Raw genomic sequence first — 21,231 nt, 5'->3', positions numbered from 1 at the left:
TAATTTTTCATTATATAAAATTATTTTAAAATATATTTGTATACATGTCTGTATAGACAGAGACTACCTATGAAAAGATACATATGGGATTGATAACAATATTTGTCTCTGGGGGAAACAATATTTGTCTCTGGAGACAGGCATGAGGATGAGTCTTACTTTTTATTATGTACTCTTGTGTAGAAGTTGAATATTTGCCACATGGAGTTGAAGACAAAAAGAGGAATCAACAAAGGAGAAATGAGAGAACATAAATTCAAGAGCAGAGATGTAGTCTTACTCATTTTAGTGTCTTCCACAGCACCTAACACTATGCCTAGACCAATGTAGGCGCCCAACACATCCAGTTGGACTGATCATGCAGATGATCCAGGCCAGAAATTTGCACTTTCATGAGAATTCTAATTGGCCACTTTGGCTGTTCCCATGCATTGGCTTTGTTGGTATCAGCCATAGGGCTATAGAAAGGACTAAGTTGATGTTTAGCATTAAATGTCAACATTTATAATTAAGCAGGTTGAATACAGGGGAGTCAGTCTCTTGGTGTCTCACTTTTAGAGAAATTTCCACCTCTTATTTACTTAGCTCTGGTCATGGTCATAGGACTACATGTAAAAATTTGGGAGTAAATACTTTCTCTGATTCCACCCATCAAAAGAATAAGTAAAATAGGGAAACCCCTACTAATGGTAGATACATGTAGCTACTGGATACTAGTATCACCTATTTACTTAAGAAGATACGAGATGAGGGAAAAATGCTTTTGAATAACTGCTCTATATTTGTTTCGACCTGTTATTTCTATTGCATTTCCTTGAACATACCATGTTCAAGGCTGTTATTTTCCACTGAATGAACTGGATTTCTTTGCAGTAACAAAAAGAAAGATAGGGGAAAAAAGTGTCATGGTATTACACATGCAAAAATTTTGAAGTGTATAAAGTCAGAAATAGTGGCTAATAATTCATTAATGATACAAAATGTATTATCAACCTATATAAAGGATGAAAAACTCTTTTTATATAGGCACAGCTAAATTTTTTAAGATAGAATGTACTCATTATCATATGCTCATTTAGCTAATAGAAATTAAACTACCTAAGTTTGGGTGGAAAGAGAAATGAAGAGAACAAATTTAAATAATGCAGCCAATCCAACATTTCCCCAATCAGTAATCTTATGCTTCTGAATAAGAGCACCAAGGAGACTCAACTATACCTATCTCCTTTGGGTTTATTTTGATGTACCCCTAAACACATCAGCACATTGGCAGGATTGAATGTGACTTTAGGGTTTAAGGAAACATCAGACATTTTTCATACCACATGATCCTAAAATAAAGCCAACAACTTCATCTAGGATCAGCCAAAATCCAATGTCACAGTGACATTGGAGGGAAAAGTGGTTTTATTAAAAGAGTGGCAGGCTTCTGAAAGGGCTGTACTAAGGGAATTCCAAACATATTTTGACGCGGTATGATTTCTACCTACTTACTCACTTCCATATCTAGCCCTCAAGTAAGGTGCAACTCCACTGTAATCCTCACAGGGCCGTATAAAGCATTGTTAGACTGATTTAGTTGTAAGTCTTAAGTTAGTCCAAGATTTTAAGCCTGAAAAAATAGGATCAGAAAACCCACAATTGTTGAATGACACTCCATGTATTCTTGGAATATGTGGCCCACTCTGAAATTTGTAAAATTAAGATTAATCAGCAGGGTATAATTATACTTGTTTAAATGTACCTTTTATATCCTGGGCAAAGCCATAACCTATAACCCTTTTGAGAGTATGGCCTAAGTTCATATTCAAGGTTACTCGTATACTACACATTTACATGATTCTTTCACATAACGGAAGGGGTGAATTCCAGACCTAATAAATAGTAGCTATTGGGGAAGTCCAGCAGCCCTGATCCAAAATTAATTATAACTGTATGCTTATTTCCATAGATTGGGTTAAAATAAAGTTCTACTTGGAAATGAACCAAATTTCAGATGGACATTTAGAACTCACCAAGCTTTAAGTTTTAAATAAACTTTTGTTGATTTATGTTTCAGTATGCTGACTTTCTTTCAAGTTGAAATCACCTCTATCTGCCTATTAGAATTACTGATTAGTAATATTTTGATAGCTGAAAATGTTACCATTTTCAATTAACTGAATGTCAGGTTTAAATGCAAAATATGAAGCTATTTAAACTAACAATCTATTTTTGTCTTTGATAGAAAGTTATGTCCTTACTGAAATATCAGATCCAACAAAATTATTTAATCGATGAAAAATTAATTGGAATGCTATTCATGCTGCCTAGTCATGATAGACAGGAAGAAGAGAATGCTACCATTTCTGATTGAAGGCATGAGAGAAACAGTAATCTTTAATATATACTCAGCAGCAATGGATAAGGTCTGAAAACGTCTGAAAACTGGTCTGAAAGTGCCGAGCCCAGTAGCCCAAGTCTAGACCAAATGAGGTTCTTTCTCTTCAGTGAGTTCCTATGAAGTGTATCGGGCTTTCTGTGCTAGGCGGAACCAGCCAGTCAAGGTTCAGGAGGAGCTCCGAAGTGAGGACACATTCCTGTGTTACTCAAAAGGAATCAAAATTCCCCAAATGCATAGTAGAGGCAGTCATGTTTTGTTGTCCTAAGTGGATTAGACTAGATGTCTGAATACCTAATGGCCCAGCCAACAATTGTGTGACTGATCTTGGACAAATCCATAAACTCTTTGACTTTACATCCTCGAATGTGCAATACATATCTCATCTAGATATATGTGATTCTCGTATTTCTTAATTCTGAGTGGCCCTAGGTTCAGTAGTTCTCAATTATTTCTCAATTATATCTCAGTTTAAAAAACTGTACAATTAGTACAGTTAAAAATTGCCATAGGAGCCTGTTGAAATGCAGATTCTCTGAATCTTAGCAAGGGATTCATATTCAGTAGGTCCAGAGTGGAGTCCAGGGACTGAACTTTTTAATAAACCTCTTCTGGGGATCCTTAGGTAATCCAAGACGAGCACAGTGGAAATGCTGATCTTGTATCAATGGGCTGAGAGTCTTGTAAGCCTGCAGTAGTGCACCAAAGGTGTGTGGAAACACTTAGCCTTACTTTGGAATAGAGAAATAAAGAAAAAAAATATTTGAAGATAAAAATATTTGTTGTTAAAACCTATTAGGAGTTAATGAAATAGGTGTTGATAAAAGAAAGCAAGAAGTTTTTGAATAAGTACAGTGTATGTAATAAATAAATAGGGAGATTTGGGAACATTGTTAGCTAGTTAAAATCATTGGAACATCTTTGATTTCTGAATTTTAATTCTATCACTATTACGAAAGTAGAAATTCACTGTTCTAAAGGAATTGAGGTGCTTCTAGAAATTCCACGCAGCCAAAATAATTGTTTCAGATGTGCAGTGTTCATAAGAGGTAAATTGAATTTGAATTTATTTTAGTGCAATTTATAATCCTTTCAAATTTAAATAAAGAATCTTAGCATTTCAGTTAATTGGCTTGTTCTGAAATACAGCATAAACAAAATTGTCTTCAAGAATACAAAATTAAAGTCTGTTTTTTTTTCCTTTTGAGCATTCCAAGCCTAACTTTAACAAAAGTATACTAATTCTTTTTGTGTGAATTAATTATAACAGTGTAATAAGCTATGATGTTATTTTATCCATTACATGAAAGCATTTTGAAGTATACTCTAATATAGAGAATAATTTTGTAAAGATCCATAAGATACTAGTAACAGGGTTGACCTTTGGGGAAACTGCCATGAATTGGAAATTGGCATAAAGAGAGATTATTACCATTTCATCATATTTCCTTTTGAAGAGTTTGAATTTTTATCACATGTACATATTACTTATACTGATTCAATTGACAAACATATATATTTTTAAGACAATGAAAGGAAATATATGTGTTAAAATTTACTAAGAAATTTTGGATACTCAGAAAATTCTGAAGTTAAACTTTCAGGAGCAGAAAATTATCAATTCTTTTCTTTTTTTTTTTGAGATTATTTATTTTGAGAGAGAGGGAGAGAGAGAGAGCCATGTATGTGTGCACAGGGGAAGGGGCAGAGGGAGGGAATCTTCAAGCAGACTCCCCACTGAGCATGGAGCCCAATGGAGGGCTTGATCTCATGACCATGAGATCACGACCCATGGGAACAGGACCCAAAAGATCATGACCTGAGCCAGAACCAAGAGTCAAACGCTTAACTGACTGAGCCACCCACATGCCCCTTCTCAATTCTGAATATATAGGCTGCATTTCTTTCCTCTGGAGAGATGGAATTGGATTTATTAGCCTTTTGGATATAAAATGCATGTAATTCTATCGTTTTTAAAAAAGTATTGAACCATGTTTTTGTCTATCTTTTCGTCTATCTGTCAATCATCTATTTTGCATTTTGGCCTCTGTCTCCTTTTTGCCACTGGCCATCTGCCAGTCTTTGAAGACGGTTGTGAATACAGAATAGGCACCAACTTCCTTTTTTTCCAAACTCAAAAGCAACAGGTGCTTGAGCCAAGTCTCCCGATAACCAAGTCCCACCTGAAATATCCAGGCATTTTTTTAAGTTGTCTTTGATTTTCCAGTCAGCGAATGCTGTGTTTGCATTCCATCTGAGCACCATTTGGCAAGCTAGAAATAAAATCTGTAGAATTATTTAGTATCACATCTGTTTATAGCTGCTTTTTCAAGATTAACCAAGTGATTTTAAAGTTTTACTTATGTGCTAACCAGCTGTGGTGACTGCATTTTATATGGTTATAATTTGGAAAGCTAAAACGTCAACAAACGTAACCCAAACACATAGATGGAGTATCTGAAACTGGAGCATTTTAGTGCTAAATTACATGTCCCATTCCCTTAGCTTCCTGGCACTAATATAGTAATGAGTTCCCCTGGAAATAATTAAAAGTTAATTGTCCAAGAATGAGATTGATTTTGTTCAGTTTAAAAACACTAGGTGCTAAATTATTATGAAAAAAAATATGATCCGTAAAGGACAAGAAAATAAACATTTAAAAGCAAAAAACAAAGTTCATAGTTACCTCCTGTTAAAAAAAATTGACACGATTTTTGAGTATCAGGGAGCCTTAGATTAACATTCATATTGAAAAGACTAACATTATGGTAAAGAAGAAAATTTTTAATAAGTAGTTTATGGTTTAATTATTTGTTTTGCTGGGAATCTAGTGTGAAAATGTAGAAAGACATTCAAAATACAATGTTTATACTCCAGCCAGCTCTTTAAAGACTTAGGTAAGAAAATGGTTAAAACATCATTGGGATAGTTTCTGATTTTTTGCTTTCTGCTAAAATCTACCCCCAAGAAAAGTTGAAATATGACTATGTCATATTTCTTGATTTGAACATTACTAGTTTACTTAAATTTTTTATGAAATTTCCTGAATGCTAAAGAGTTTATTTACTTACAAGTCCTGAGTCAGAGATCCAATCTTAGCTTGCCTGGAGTTTTGAGGGAAATTTTATGATAGGAATTCTGTCATTGGTAGAAAAGGGCAGGAAAACCAGTAATTCAGCAATGTGTGTAATAATCCTGTTATTTCTTTGGTTCTTTTTTTTTTTTTAAGATTTTATTTATTCATTCATGAGAGACAGAGAGAGGGGGGCAAGGGGAGTCCACAGGGAGCCCGATGCGGGACTCAATGAGGGACTCCATCCCAGGATCCTGGGATCAGGACCGCAACTGAAGACAGATGCTTAACTGACTGAGCCACCCAGGCATCCCTGTTTCTTTGGTTCTAAGAACATCTAGGTAGCGTTATTCTAAAGATGCATCTTTTTATATAATTTTAGGGCAATCTGCCTAAGCTGTTATCCATTATTAGGGAAAGCAAAGAAGGTTGTTTCTGGATAAAATAAGATTTATTGGTTGAATAAGATTCGCATTCAAATGTTCCTTTTCTAAAGGGCTACTATGAAGGGGATTTGCCAATTCTGGATTAGTGAGACTCATTTTTTTTTCCCTTCCTAGAGGGCCACTTTTTTTTTTTCCTCTCATCGCTAGAATGTTTCCTTCAGTGACAATTCAGTCAAGGGGGAACGATTCTCTCCATGAATCATGACCTTGGCTGCTACAATTTCTAATGATAGGCTGTCCTAAAAATACACAGGCTTTATATTCCTAAAATAACATCTCCGACCACCAGATAAGACCTTTGTACTGACCTGTGCCCTGAGCAGAATTCGTCTCTCCCTCCCCTGCCCTCTGCTAGCGCACAAGTTCATTTTATCTTTGCCCAGATTTTCTGCCACTGCTGCTTCTGAATCACATGAGCTTTGAAAACAAGGACAGGGGTTTGTTTTAAGGATGAGAATGCTTTAATGTGGAGGTGCTTAACATAATTCTGATAGCTACCTCTTATTCTGTATTTACTATGTGTCAGGCGTCACACGAAAGCCTTCATTTGCACTAAAGTTTTTTCATTTTTTTATCTCATCCAATCTTTGGTCTGTAAAAGACCATCCCGAGACTCAGTGTTCGGTTCCCTGTTTCATAGATTAAGGAAATGAGAAATGAAGAAGATTGAGGAGCTTAGCCCAGGTCACGAAACTAGAACTTGGTGGAGCCAGGATTTAAAATAAAAGGTTTTTTAAGCACAGAGGGTTGGAGAGATGAAGAAAAAAAGAAAGAAAGAAATGCTGAGGTTGAAATTTCTTCTTTAGGCTTCCATGCCTCATGTAAGCACACATAGCTTTGCTAAGTAATCCAAAGTCGATATCCATCAGGAAAGGGGAAATGGCCCTTCCCTTGCCTACCAAAGAGTCTTATAAGCTAATTTACACTAATCTCTTTCAAAACTTATTTGAGTAGTTTGTTGTAAAAGATGCATACAAGGTTTCCTTTAACAATGATTGAGGTTATACTTGTGCAAAGTGCACAATTGGCAAGACAAAATCCTCAGGAAAAATAAATTTTAAAAAGCCAGGAATTGGGAGAAAGTAATAAAAATAGCACATAGAGTTCTAATGGGGAAAAAAAGATTTTTGAGTAATCCATTAAAATTGTATACAGCAAAAATAGTATATAAAGAGTTTATTTCTCAGGGGAGAATTAGTCCTGTATCACTTTTTTCTGTGTCAAGTTTTCTACTCATCTATCAAAGACAGAGTATATATAGACCTCTGCCCCGTCTCAGACTCATGCACTCAGTCTATGAAAAGAGACAGTAATCCTTGATGCCATATTTCAAAGGCATGGGTATAAAATACTTCAGAGACTTTAAATTTTAGTATGCAAGCTTAAACTTAGGTTGTCTAAAATAACCAAGTGAGCAAGAGCATGCACATGAAAGGAGAGAAATAGACAAGAAAACTGGACCGGAAAGGCTGACTGTAGTCGAACACAGTGTTTGTAAATAGAGATGCCTGCGAAGTGTGGGCATCAGATATGCCCCCCAAGTCCACCTGCCCAGTTTTCTTGGGACAAGCAGGCGTAGGCCTGTTGTCCCTATGTCCCATATCTTTCTGTCTCCTCCCCCTCTCAGAAGTGTAGTGGTTTCCTCCTAAGTTATACTGTCATGCTCCCTAATGACCACTCTGGGAATCCTTCTAACTGCCTTTGTGTATTCCGGACCTGAGGCAGAGCTAGAATCCCTACGTTAGCTCACCTAGTCTCCATAAAGGAATTCCTGTGACAGAGACCATATGGCCCTCAGGCTGAAGTATTTACTATCTGGCCTTTTATAGGAAAAGTTTGCCATATCAATGGAGGACATATAACAAGTACCTGTAATGGGGGGAAAAAAGCAAAATATGTATTCTCAATAAATTATCTTGAAAGCAAGTATTGACTATCTGGTTATGTGACTGAAGTAACAGGGACACTGGGATAAATCAGATAATTCTAATGATCGTCCCCTAAGAAAACAGTGGGCAGTAAATGAAGGACCAGGTCAAACTAACATTATAGTGTGTAAAAATAAATACTAAAAAAGATTTTGAAGACATCAAATTGATGGATCTTGTGAGTGGAGAGAATAACATGAAGAAGATTCAGGTCTAGATATCATTCTGCATATGTTCGTATAGCTTTTGCTATAAATATATTTTTTAATCTGGCTTAAAGGGGTGTGCTCTGAAATATTAAGGCAGTTTCATTAAAAGCAAATCTGAAGAGAAAAACCACGTAACCAAGAATGTTTCTGTTCACATAAGGTGACACTAACTGTATTTTATGAAGCAGAAAATTGCTTCACACTCAAATTCTTAAAATCCTTCTCTTCTTTTTTTTTTTTTGCTGCCTTTAATAAGACATAGAACATTTGTACACATGAGCTGCATAAAACTCTAATAGAATTAGCATTTAGTAATTTGATATTTTATATGCCTGGCAAATCTGATGTGGAATAAAGCAAGGAAATAAGGAAGCAGAACACTGTTCTATGACCAGAATCATTCCCTAAAGTGGAATGAATTTACTGATACATTGTTAGTAATCTGCAGAAGGAGCCCGTGCAATCTTAGAAACAGACCCTTCCAGGTGAGCTCACAGATTTATAATGAGGAGAGAATAATAAAAACTTAAAAAGAAAACAAAGCTTTATATATTAAAAGCCACTGCTAAAAATATACATAGTATTTTTTAAGCATTGATATTATAACTTATACTTCAAGAGGCAACTTGAACTCAGCAATAGATAGATAGATGATGATAGATAGATAGATAGATAGATAGATAGATAGATAGATAAATATAGATAGATCATAGATTTCAAAATTGTCTCACCTGTAGTTTTAAAATAATAAGAAAATCATTGCAGCAAATTCTAGAAGTCTTAGAAGTGTTTCCACGAAAATCAATTTACTTTTACTTAGAATTATCACTCTTAGGACTTTAGAAAATGACACTGAATATACCGTGAGCTGAAGATACAAATGGAGAAATATAATGTTCTTTAATCAAAGTAAATTGATGAAAGGGAACAGTGACTCTTTTTAACCCATATCCTAGAAAAGTTATTTCACAAATATAATATCTTTTGAAGAATAAATGTGCATTATCAAAAAATCATTAAATATCTTTTAAGAAACAGTGGTCTGCTGGTCAGGCACTATTATCTGACATAATGCCTTAAATTACATCTTCTAGGGACATACAGAGAGAAAAAGAAAAAATTTGCTTCTCTTCTTGTAGTTCCTGTCAATGTTATATTATTGTGTTTTAAAATGAGCTCATAAGTACTTGTTTGAAAGATTTAATTACATTGTAAAATATAGTGATAACAAGCTTAGATTAATTAATGGGGTGAGGTGTACAAATGACTTAATAAAATGATTTTCAGCCTTTTTCTTCTCAAGCAGGAGAAACAGTTTTGAAAAATGAAACTCCAAATACAAAACAGATAAAATTAGAACTGGCTGGGGGTTCACAACCATGCCCTCCCATCTCCTTCTCACCCAGGACATCAGTCATAGAAGACCTCTCTGACACCAAACCCTGAACTCTGGGCAAAACTTGAAAACCTGTGATTAATGCAGGTTTTCCTAGTTAGAAATACTAACCTTCCTAATCCAGCCATTCTTTCTGAAGATTATTTGCAAGGACCCAAAACAACTGTGATTAGAAACATTTTATCTGTTAAGCAATGAGAGAAACTGACAGAAGAGAGAGAGACATGTAGTTGTCTGGATGAGTTTATTGGTTACTCTTTGTGAAAAGATGGTAACAAATGTCATGGTCTCTTGTATCCCTCATAGTCCTTCCCTAAATATTTATGGTTCAAAACGGGGGTAAAGTTCATGCTATGGTTCTCTGAGAGACTAGAAATACAATCCTCATCTGTTTCTCTGCAAATTTCAGCATTCTAAGTAAAATTCTGAAACTGTTTATACATAAGAAGTTAAATTAGGACAAAGACTTTTTTTTTTTTTTTTTTTTTGGTGAGACAGTTGGCTCATCCAAGGGATATCTAGTTCCTTGCCAGAGTCTAACTTTGTTATCTTGGCGGAACAGAGGTGACTTGATTCATGCATCATTGATGTTCCTCGGGAAGGCAGACAACTCTGAAAGACCAGGAGCCATCAATCTGAGCGCCATGGACTAAAAATTTATTGGAGAAAGGATAGCATTTTACCGAGGCACAGCACACCTAAACCCATAAGTCTTTATGTTCCTTTTTCTGAGCCAACCTCCAAGTAAAAGTCACTGCTCTGTCCACTTTCATGCATCTGAAGGTGCCATTTAAGTATAACACTTGGCATGAAGTCAAGAGATTTTAAGAAAGGGTGTCAAAAATTGGAATCCTGAAACATCCAGTAGTTTTATTTGTGACTGTTCACTTCAATCGCTCACAGCCATGAGGAGCAATCTTTTTTTTTTTTTTCCTTTTCTTTTCTTTCCCAGAAGATTCAACTCTCACTTCTGTTGTACCAAGATAGTAAAGTTGAATGCTGGGCAAGAAATTTTTAGATTCTGAAAAAATTCATTTATCAAAAAGAGAAAAGAAATCCACTTTGTTTAAGATCCTTTGCTTTTATGGCTAAAGAAGCTAGGTCAGGACTCGGAGGATATCATAGATTTTCAGTTATAGATTAGGTTACAATGCCTTTTTATTTTTTCAATAAACACTTTTGACCAGTGCTAAGTGCCATGGAGGATAAAAAAGCATAAAATAGCTCACCTACTATGTCAGACGCCGAAAGAGTGCTTCATCTATATTATCCTGTGAAATTCTCACCAAAACTACAAGGAAGGTTGATTTTACAGAAACTGCATCTCCAATAATAACTTGCCGTGGCTCACAGAGTCAAGACCAGAATCCAGTTTTATGTGTACAATTCTAAAACTCATGCTCTTTCCACTAAATAATGTAGCCTTAAGTTTTTGCAGTAGTCAAATGCAAATAATTTGTGAGGAATATTGCCAGGCTGGGACGAGAATTACATAACTGACCCTCTTTAAACACGTCAGCTATTAACTTGCTCCAACACTGTCTGTAACCTTGACTTCCTTCCCTTTCTTTTCCCCATTATTCCCATATTAAGTGAAACAGTGTTTTGTTTTATTTTTCTGAAAGTGCCCCAGTAGCATGTTTGAAACTTATTAACCAAGTTATTAATTATTAATTCAAGTCTGGAGACTCCATTATGCTTCATGCCTGGATTCAGAAAGGGAGTTGGGTATGGCAAGGGAAGTTTTCTAATGTGATACAAAGTGCTGTGTTCCCAGTTTCTTCAGGATGCACTAATATGATGTCCAGAAACAAGACCCCAAAGCTGCACAGTGAGTTAGGTGGAAAATAACATCATTTTTTTAATGGAATTCTCACTTTACAACCATACATTCTAAAAGCTATAAAATTACTAATTTCATTCTTAGAAATAATTACCAATAATATAATCTTCCTTTCCTAAAATAAAAACATGAATCACATGCTATGATTCAATTTGATTAATATATAGGTGTTATTCATGTATATATAATTGGAAGAAACAAAACAAAACTATTTAATTGTCTTAACAGTCTTCCTTCAATTACCATTCCTCAGCCTCAGATTATCACTTATCTTCTTTAAAAGTTATGGTGTTTCTAAAGGAGTTGGAAATCTTTCATAAATAAGGAACCAAATTTTTACAATGTGTTTTCAGCCAGACTCGGATTAGTTGCCAAAGACATATTTAAGATCAGTCAGTGAAGAAATATTGTCTTCATAATGCTGGGATAATAAGTTTGATCTTAAATGTTCATAGCGCCTGGTAAACTGAAGACTTCATCTCTAACTGTATAACTTGTATTGGGTAACAAATGTTGTGTCCTCAGGCTAGGTGCTTGTAACCTTGACTGAGGGGTGCACTTGGGAGAAGAATAATCCTCCATCCTGGCACTTCCTTCAGAAGGCAGTATGGGTTAGATCTCACAGAAGGGAAAGCACCAAGGAAACCCCAACCGCTACTCTCCTCTTCAAATCCTCGAGCAGATTACTTCTGAAACTATGTTGACAGACGCTCTATGACCATAGATGCCTGGCTTCGTGTGGTAATATGTAGCAATCCCAGGGTTTTAAAAAGAGGGATCCCTCAACTTTAATTGTTTTGGTATACCGCCTTCAGTTTCCACCCCATTCAAAAAGTTTACCCATTTCCGTCTAAACGTTTAACCCTAAGATATCCTTTGGGTTTTTGCTGACTTTGTCATTTTGGTAGTAAAATCATTACTTTTCAACCTTCCAAAATCATAATGAATGTTAACTTTGTATCTCTAATGAGGGTTGTTACGAGTCTTAGCTATTTACTAAATCTTAAAATAAAAAATTTTAAAAAAGATCTATTCAACAAATGATCCTGGGACTCTCAGCCAGCTGTTTTAATAAAATTTGTATATTTAGATTTGTTCTTCACACCATATACAAAAATAAATGTAGAGTAGATTAGAGAAGTAAAATAAAGAAGGCGATAATGGACTAACTAGAAGATAGTATGGCAAATGTAGTGCCAAAGTTAATGCCTAAGTAGTAGAGGCCTTTCTGAGCAAAAAAGCAGAGAAAGAAATCTTGCAAGGAAAGTATGAAAAACAAACACCACAATGTAAAAATATAAACTGTTGTATGACCCAAAAAATCATATTTAGAAAAGAATGGCAAATTATAGACAGGGGATATATTTAACAGAATTTTGTGCTCTTAGTTCATAGAAATCCTGTAAAAAAAAAAAAAAAAACCAACCAAATAAAATAGGGAAAATAAATGAATACAGTATTTAAAAATGTAGAAATAAAAAGTCAATAAACATGTTTTAAAAGTTTATCCTGACCTGTAATAGAAGAAATGTTCATTAAAGTAAGATATATCAGTTTTAATCCATCACATTGCAAAAGGGATGATGATAAATATTTTTATAAGGTTTAAAATGACATGGGTATTCTCATACATAGGTTGAGTCAATTTTTTATAAAGCCATATAATGGAGTATATGCTGTCATTAAAAATTAACTCTCAAGAGATATTTATGGACATGGAAAAGTGCCCAGGCTATACCATTGACTGTAGAAAAGCAAGCTGTCACATGTTATGATTCAATTTGATTAATACATCGGTGTAAGCAAATGTATATTAAATAAAGTCTGAGTGGGAAATAAAATTAATGATATTTTAGCACTGACATAACACCTTCTCTGCCATATGTATAAAAGACAAGATTCTGGATATCAGATATCAGATACTTGAACCCAGTTTTCCATCTGAAACTCATCTACAAAACAAAGTTCCTGCATGTTGCAAATAACTATTCTTATTGGCATTGGATTATGATTCTGAGCTGCAACTAACATCAAGAGCTTTTATTAAGAGACAACAAATTCGGGGGCGCCTGGGTGGCACAGCGGTTAAGTGTCTGCCTTCGGCTCAGGGCGTGATCCCGGCGTTCTGGGATAGAGCCCCACATCAGGCTCTTCCACTATGAGCCTGTTTCTTCCTCTCCCACTCCCCCTGCTTGTGTTCCCTCTCTCGCTGGCTGTCTCTCTCTCTGTCGAATAAGTAAATAAAATCTTTAAAAAAAAAAAATAGAGACAACAAATTCGGGGCGCCTGGGTGGCTCAATCAGTTGGGTGTCTGACTCTTGATTTCAGCTCAGTTTTCTATCTCAGCGTTGTGAGTTCAAGCCCTGCATTGGACTCCACACTGGACATGGAGCCTACAAAAAAGGAAGGAAGGAAGGAAGGAAGGAAGGAAGGAAGGAAGGAAGGAAGGAAGGAAGGAAGGAAGGAAAGAGAGAGAGAGAGAGAGAGAGAGAGAGAGAGAGAGAGAGAGAGAAAGAAAGAAAGAAAGAAAGAAAGAAAGAAAGAAAGAAAAGAACTTCACATTCTTGCATATTAGACTGATGTAAAATTTCACAGTTTGTCCTACAATGTTGTCTCCGTAATACATTACTGTGTACTTAGGTTCATCTGTCATTCCTAGAGCTCTATGTAATGAGTGGTTCAGGCATGAAAATTCTGGAAAATTTTAAGATCAAGTTTCTGAACTTTAGAAGCAATGGTTTTAGAAGTGAAATCATCCATCTCATGCCTGAGGCCAATTGGGAACAACAGGAATGTCCAAATGGGAAATAAGATAGAATTGTTTTACTAATTTTTTATTGAGAAAAATTATTATAATCAACATTTTAAATTTTATGAACATTTTTACAATTAAAATTTTTAGTATTTCAGGACAAAATAATTTCCTCATATCTTATAGTTTCATACTACCTATCACCTATTTTACCCAATGATAAAATGTATTAGTTATAATCGTGGTTGGTTATCATTATATATCATTATACTTGTTTCTCATCTAAAATACTTCTGTTTCTTTTTAAAGCATCTTTCCATTTCTTTGATGCTGCAGGATCATTTTTCATACTTTCGCAGACTGTGACAAGAAAATCTACTAAATGAACAATTGATTTTTCCATTAAGATAACACACCCTGTTAAATACACATAAGGCTACAAGGACCATTTAAATCATGAGACACCTTGATGAGGTATTTGCCCTAGTCTTCAGAATTTTACCGATCTTTATTTTTTATATAATAATCTAGAACAGAGGCCAGCAAACTGCAGGAAGTGGACCAGATTTGACCCACTTCCTGTTTTTGTAGATAAAGTTGTATTGGAATACAGCCACACCCATTTCTTAAGAATCTGTGGCTGCTTTTGAGCTCTAGTGGCAGAGGTGAGTAGGTAGAACAGAAACTGTGTAGCCTGCAAAGCCTAAAATATTTACTGCCTGGTCCTTTTTCGGAAAACATTTGCTGACTCCTGATCTAGAAACTAATTCCTAACCAAGTGTTAAGATTCTGTGAAGTTTCTTTCCTAAATTCTCTTTTGCAGATGTGTCATCTCAATGGTGAAATGGCATGTGTTTAATTGGGCAGTAAGAGATGCACTAATGTTTAACCCTTATGTATGTATTTTAACACTTACTCTACTTCTTTCACCTGAATATATTACCCTTGCAAAATAAGTCGTATTTCTGAAACCCTTTCTACAGAACTGAGATAAGTTAGAGAAGAGACGAAATTCATGCTTTAATCTCTGGATGGGATAGATGCTGCAAGCCAGGAGAGTATTGTTTGTTTTCTAGGCTGCCTTATTGAATGGGATTCACTTAACATGGCTCCTGGGGGCTTTGAAATCAACACCCCGTTGAAACTGAGTGGAGAATAGTGCAATTAATTTGAAGTACAGCTCTCTATCAATTTGTTTTGGAAATAGGTAATGCTGAGATGAAGAGAATAACTTGAAATTAAAAGAATTGGAAACCTATCGTGTTTAGGAGTTCAGACTTTATTGAAATCAATTTTTGAGGAATATTTACAAAACCACGTTATCTCTACATGTTTATAAATATTGCATAAAGATTTGACCCATGTTTGCAGGCAACTCAGATTTTTCTCTCCTAAGTTTCCATAAGACTAATTCCCAAATGTGATGATAAAGGACTTTAAGTATAGAACACATTTCACATTAATATGGTACACAGAATTAATTCCTAAATATTTTCCAAAATGCTGTCTCTAAAATGAAAATCTCACTCACTCATTTTCAACAATTGTTGACCTTGCTACACATATACTACAAAAACATATAGTGGTATTAAAAACAGCTGATATTTACTCAATGTCGACTACGTACCAAACACTATTTTAATCCTTACATAACCTCCCCCGCTTCGTTTTACAGATGAGGAAACAAGCTTAGATAGAAAAAAATAACTTGCCTAAGATCTCATTCCTGTTTTGTTCCCAAGCCAAAATTCCAACTTTAGCAGTTGGACTCCAACCCCCCTTTGAACCGTGTACTCCCAAGTCTAAAATAAGCTGAAAGCAACCAATCGGAGTGTAATAATAGATGCTAGCACTTGATTTTGGGGAGGGGGGAGGCACACTGAGAAGGGGTTGCTGACTCTTAGTGAGAAAAAAGGAGGTGCTTCTTAGAAGAGACAGGCTGGAGTTGAATTGGATTTACTAACTAGAGACAAAGAAGGTATTCCAGACATAAGTAATAGCATGTTCAAAGGCACAGATGAAAGAGCACAGCACATTCAGGCAGGGGCGCTAAGGGGCATGAGAACAGGTCATAGAGGATGGACAGGAGGGGTGGAAAGGGGCCTGCCAGTGTCGACATTTCATGCAGGAAATCAGTCATGTTAGAATTCAGTGTGGTAAGAATCACCTGCGGTGCCTTGTTTACGATGAAAATTGCTGGACCCAAACTGCCAGAGAATCTTATTCTGCTACATTCATGAATTTGCTTTCAACAGGAATACTAGGTGATTCCAGTGTAGGAGAGAGCCCTTTGCTACCAGTGTTAAGAATGTCAGGAAATCAATATGCTGGAGCATGATATGGCTAATATCATTGGGTTTTAGAAAAAACAATGCAGCAGCTCAGTGGAGAGAGGCAAGTGTTCTGAAAGGGATATTTGGCTTTTTTTAGAATTCAGAGATAATAAAAAGGTGATTTTTCTTAGGGACTTGTAACACAAAAGAACACACACCCTTTTGTTTATAATTGCTTTCAGATGCAATATAGATTACTAGGTTAGAAAAAAAGACTAAAAATTCAGTGTCCAGTTGTATTAATTTTCTAATGCACTGTAAGTTACAAAAATGCATGAGTTTTCAAATCAAATGTTTTCATGTTTTGCCATTCTTAATCCTTCATACCCTAGCAATTAGTAAACTACAGATCAGTTAATAGGGAATCAGTTGTGACTAAAATGAATGAATTACTTAATCGAATCACATATTTTCAGTGGCACCTAACTTCACACAATGTAACTGGGGGCTTATTTGATAAATCAAGCAAAATGCACTGTTTCTGTACTTTTCCTGGGATTAATTTAACAATTTAAAGGGCTAATTACTTAAGATGAAATTTTGGCTGACCCATAAATTTAAGATACGATACTGTCTCGTTAAAATATAAAAGCTATTCATTCCCACTGGCTTTGAATACATCTGGAATAGAGTAAGTGAAGACAAAGTGCATTTTAAATATTATCTTTTCTGTTTATTTACTTGTAGCTCTCAAAATGACTTCTGATTAGGTGACTCCCAAAATACATTTTTTAAGAAAATCGATATATCCCCACTGCAAAAGGGCATGTCAATACATCTTTCAATATTTAAACAAACTTGAAAGAAGAAGAGGGAACAGCCATCTACCTCATCTGGAATTAAACAGGCTCCAAATGTTAGAATCTCTTTGGGTAACCAGAGATGGCTTTGACCAACTGGGGATTCTCAAACTTGGGATGCCAGATCACACACTGATGTTTATCCCACACTTAAGTTTATCCAACACAGATGGTAGGCATAAAATAGCAGAGCTCTAATGGATCATGTCTGGGCAAAATGATAGATACGGTCTTCTCTGTTGACAGTAGAGATGTTTTCACATTCCACTTGAATTAAATTATGCTCATCCATGCCATGGTACATAATCTCTGGCAAGGGTTCTTAGAAAAAGTCATCATGTAGACTCATTGCAAAACAAGTGAAAAAAAAGTTGCGAAGTAGTACTATAAGAAAATATAAGACAAAAGTTGAGTGACCTCCGTTAATTTTGAAAAATGTATAGGTATTTATATTAGTATTCATCAATATGGATTCATATATTGTATTTAAATATATACTTAGATATTAAAACTCAGAGGTTATGTAAATCCTTAATTTTAACAGACTGACAAAAATGTTTTGAATTTCTAATATGAAAAAGAAATTATGTGTTAGATATACTAGGTATGATTTTATATGATACCAGTCCAGTTTGGTAAATAAGACATAAGCACATGAAGTTTTAGCTAAAGGGGAAAAGTTAAATAGTAAAATAAAATGTGATCAGAGCAATTATGAAGCTTTATCAGAATGGACTCCAGGTAGTAATTTCTGGGTCTTAAAAATATAAATGCTCTATAGCTGGTTAGATAAGGAGGGCAGAAAATTATTCCAATCAAGGAAGAGAGTAGGACTGAACAAAATCTTATTAACGCAGTGCTTGCTGAATTAGACCATTTAGACATGACCGAAGCATACTGATGTTAGGGGTTCACAAGCACACACTCGGGCTCACTGATTATCTAGAAGGACTCACAGAACTCCAAAAACGTTGTTATACGCAAGGTTGCCATTTGTTACAGCAAAAGCGTACAGATTAAAATCAGTAAAGGTGAACAATACATAGGGTAGAGTCCACAACAGACCAGGCACAACTCTCCCAGTAGAGTTGTACAGACAGCACTTAAGTTCCCCAGCAGCAATTTGAGAAAACACACACCAAGTGTGGCCACCCAAGGAAGTCCACCCACGCTTTGGTGTCTTTGGAGTCCAGGGTTTTTACTGAGGGGCAGTCAGATAGGTATGAATTTCTCTATGACAATTCTCATCTCTAGTCCCCAGCCCCTCCGAGAGGTCAGACTGATACAGCATGGCCCCAGCATCCAGGTGAATAAAAACAGCCATTCAGCATAAAGCATATTGTTAGCAAAAACTATCTTGCATAGCCCAACACCCAAGATATACAAAGCCACTCTTAGTAGGTGAGATATCCCAAGGGCTTACAGGTTATCTCCCAAGAGCCAGACAAGGGCCAGTTCTTTCTTTAGAATGTGAGGGTTTGAACACCCCAAACCTGCCGAGTTAACCTTTTACTGCACAGTAGAGAGTTTGAGTGACTATGGGTCTTAAATTTAAAAAAAAAAAAAATTAAGGAAAACAAATCCTAATCCTAATCCAAATCCTAAAAAAATGATACCTGCAAAAAATTTGTCTATATCCATTTGTTTTGATGAGGAGGAAAAAATATAGGAGTAAAAAGAAAACCAACTTCATAGAATAACAATTGGCCTTACCTTTGCTTGGGGACCCAGGTGTTCTGCACCGTGCAGTGGGCATCGGTGGAGTAATTTGTTGCCATGAGTGATCCTAACAGCATGCCTACCTAGGGAGTGAGCTGTTCCTCACCACACTGTAAATATTTCACCGCTGCTGCAGTTAACAGTTCTATAAAAGAAAGTTCATGTTGTGCTAAACTGAAAATCTGAGAATTAACTACTTACCAATCTTTTTCTTTTCATTTCCTCCCCCTTCCCCACTCTGCACCCCATTACTTTCTTTTCTGAACTGCGACGTGTCCTCTTTGAAGATGCTCCAGTGGATTTGATCGCCATCGGCAGGACTGGGTGGACAGCGGATGCCCCGAAGAGGTACGTGTGCTTTCTCATGACAAAATTCCTGGGACCAAGCTATCATAGAGAGTTGCTACATCTTAATGAAAATGGCATCTGATTTAACAAAAATACCCGGCAATTATTGAGCCCTTAGTATGCACCACACATTGGGCTTAACTCTTTACATGTACTATCTCGGTTTATTCTCATAGCCTTCCTTGGACTTGGGAGCTGTTATTGCCCCCGTATTACCAAGAGGAAAGGAGGGAGGGGCAAGGGGAGGTGGTGGGGAGAGGGACAGCAAGGGTAGCAGAGTTAGGTGTGTGGCTAGGAAATAGAACCAGAATCCAAATCTTATAAGCAAAAGGCAGTTCTCTTAAACTCTTGCTGCTTTTCTAAGATCTTGGAAGCCATTGTTCATCTTTTTTGCTCAAGTAACAAAAACCAGAGATACGGAGGAAAAGACTAATTGCAGCAACATGGTGTAAAATCAGTTAGAGGGGTGGCTGGGTGGCACAGTGGTTAAGCGTCAGGGCGTGATCCCAGCGTTATGGGATCGAGCCCCACATCAGGCTCTTCCGCTATGAGCCTGCTTCTTCCTCTCCCACTCCCCCTGCTTGTGTTCCCTCTCTCGCTGGCTATCACTATCTCTGTCGAATAAATAAATAAAATCTTAAAAAAAAAATCAGTTAGAAATGGTGTAACATGGAAATAGTAACCCCGAGACAAACGTGATGGAGACAATGATGCAATAAGTGGTTTAAGCAAGAATATGCAATCGAGGGAGCAATTTTATCCTGCTTGAAATTTCCTAGCGAATTGCATTTACACTGTCATTTCAGGTCCCATAAAGATATCTTATTAGGTTCACAAGGAAAAGTATTTGTTTTTTGCTGCCTGTGTTAAGTTTTAGGGTATGAATTTTGAACGAGAGCTATTAACAATTATACAAGTTTTCTCATTCAGGAAAAGCAAATCATGTCAAAGTGCTCTCTTTAAAACTACTGGGAGACCAATGGTTATTAGAACCTTTTTTTAAGAATTAAGTTTTTATCTATGATGTCCTATAAATATCTTGAGAAAAACATCTTTGAGAATATATTGAATTTTAAGTGCAGAATTGCCAGTGCAGCTTTAATCAACTTTTTGACATTCATTTGGGGGATTATAGTGAAATACACTAATCTGTTCCACGTCACTTACGGAACAACATCGTTCAAAATGAAAATATTGCCAGAGCCGCGGTGGTGTTTTCAGATTGATGTTTCTTTCGTGTAATCACATTTACTTCCATGAAAATGTTGAAATTGAATAGCTATAGTTGTGTAAAGATCAAGAGTGTAATTCAGGCATCTTAATTTTCTTGCCCACCATGAACTGAGGGAATAGAGAAGAAGCCATCATATTTTAAACCCTCCTAAATTTATCTGTGGAGAGTTTACCATGTTCTGTGAAATGTGCTGAGCACTGAAAATACAAAAAAAAAGAAAAGGAAGAAAGGAAGAAAGGAAGAAAGGAAGAAAGGAAGAAAGGAAGAAAGAAAGAAAGAAAGAAAGAAAGAAAGAAAGAAAGAAAGAAAGAAAGAGAAAAGAAAATAAAATTATCCCCTATTCCCAAGGAGCTCAGAGTCAAGTATCTTCAATATTCAGTGTTTCCTTTTAATTATGTAATTAAATGATCAATATTTGTGGCTTTGTGGTGAGTTCTCTCCTTCTATTACAATAATGTCACCAACTGCAGTCCATCTTCTGTGCCTAAAACTACAGTTAAATTTTCTTTCTGATCCTGTGAGATGAATTTACTCCATAAGTGCCAATCCTAATATGAGCACTTACTGTGTACTATTCTAAGCACCAATAATGTAAAAATAGAAGAAGTGTGTCGAGCAGGTAGATAGACCACTGAACAAAGGACTGCGTTTAGAGAAGGACATGGCAAGAGAGTCACGATGAGGACGTGGTCTCGTCAAGTAGCATAAGGGGAGGTTTGCTTGGGGAGGAGATAGTGGAACTACCATATGATCCAGTAGGTTCACTCCCA

At 36.0% G+C, this 21,231-nt stretch overlaps 1 protein-coding gene across 1 annotated transcript in view; it reads left to right on the top strand.

Annotated features, from left to right (window-relative positions):
- The window catches only part of PLXDC2 (plexin domain containing 2), a 432,662-nt gene that overhangs the window by 339,132 nt on the left and 72,299 nt on the right, over nt 1-21,231 (top strand). Inside the window, exon 10 of the mRNA XM_045787429.2 lies at nt 19,167-19,227. Within this exon, the coding sequence (XP_045643385.1) occupies nt 19,167-19,227 (61 nt within the window). The remainder of the gene's footprint in view (nt 1-19,166; nt 19,228-21,231) is intronic.

The sequence above is a fragment of the Ursus americanus genome, chromosome 31, assembly GCF_024610735.1.
Source record: "Ursus americanus isolate L20-20 chromosome 31, mUrsAme1.1.p, whole genome shotgun sequence".
Lineage (NCBI taxonomy): Eukaryota > Metazoa > Chordata > Mammalia > Carnivora > Ursidae > Ursus > Ursus americanus.
This window is presented reverse-complemented; position numbering and strand designations above follow the sequence as displayed.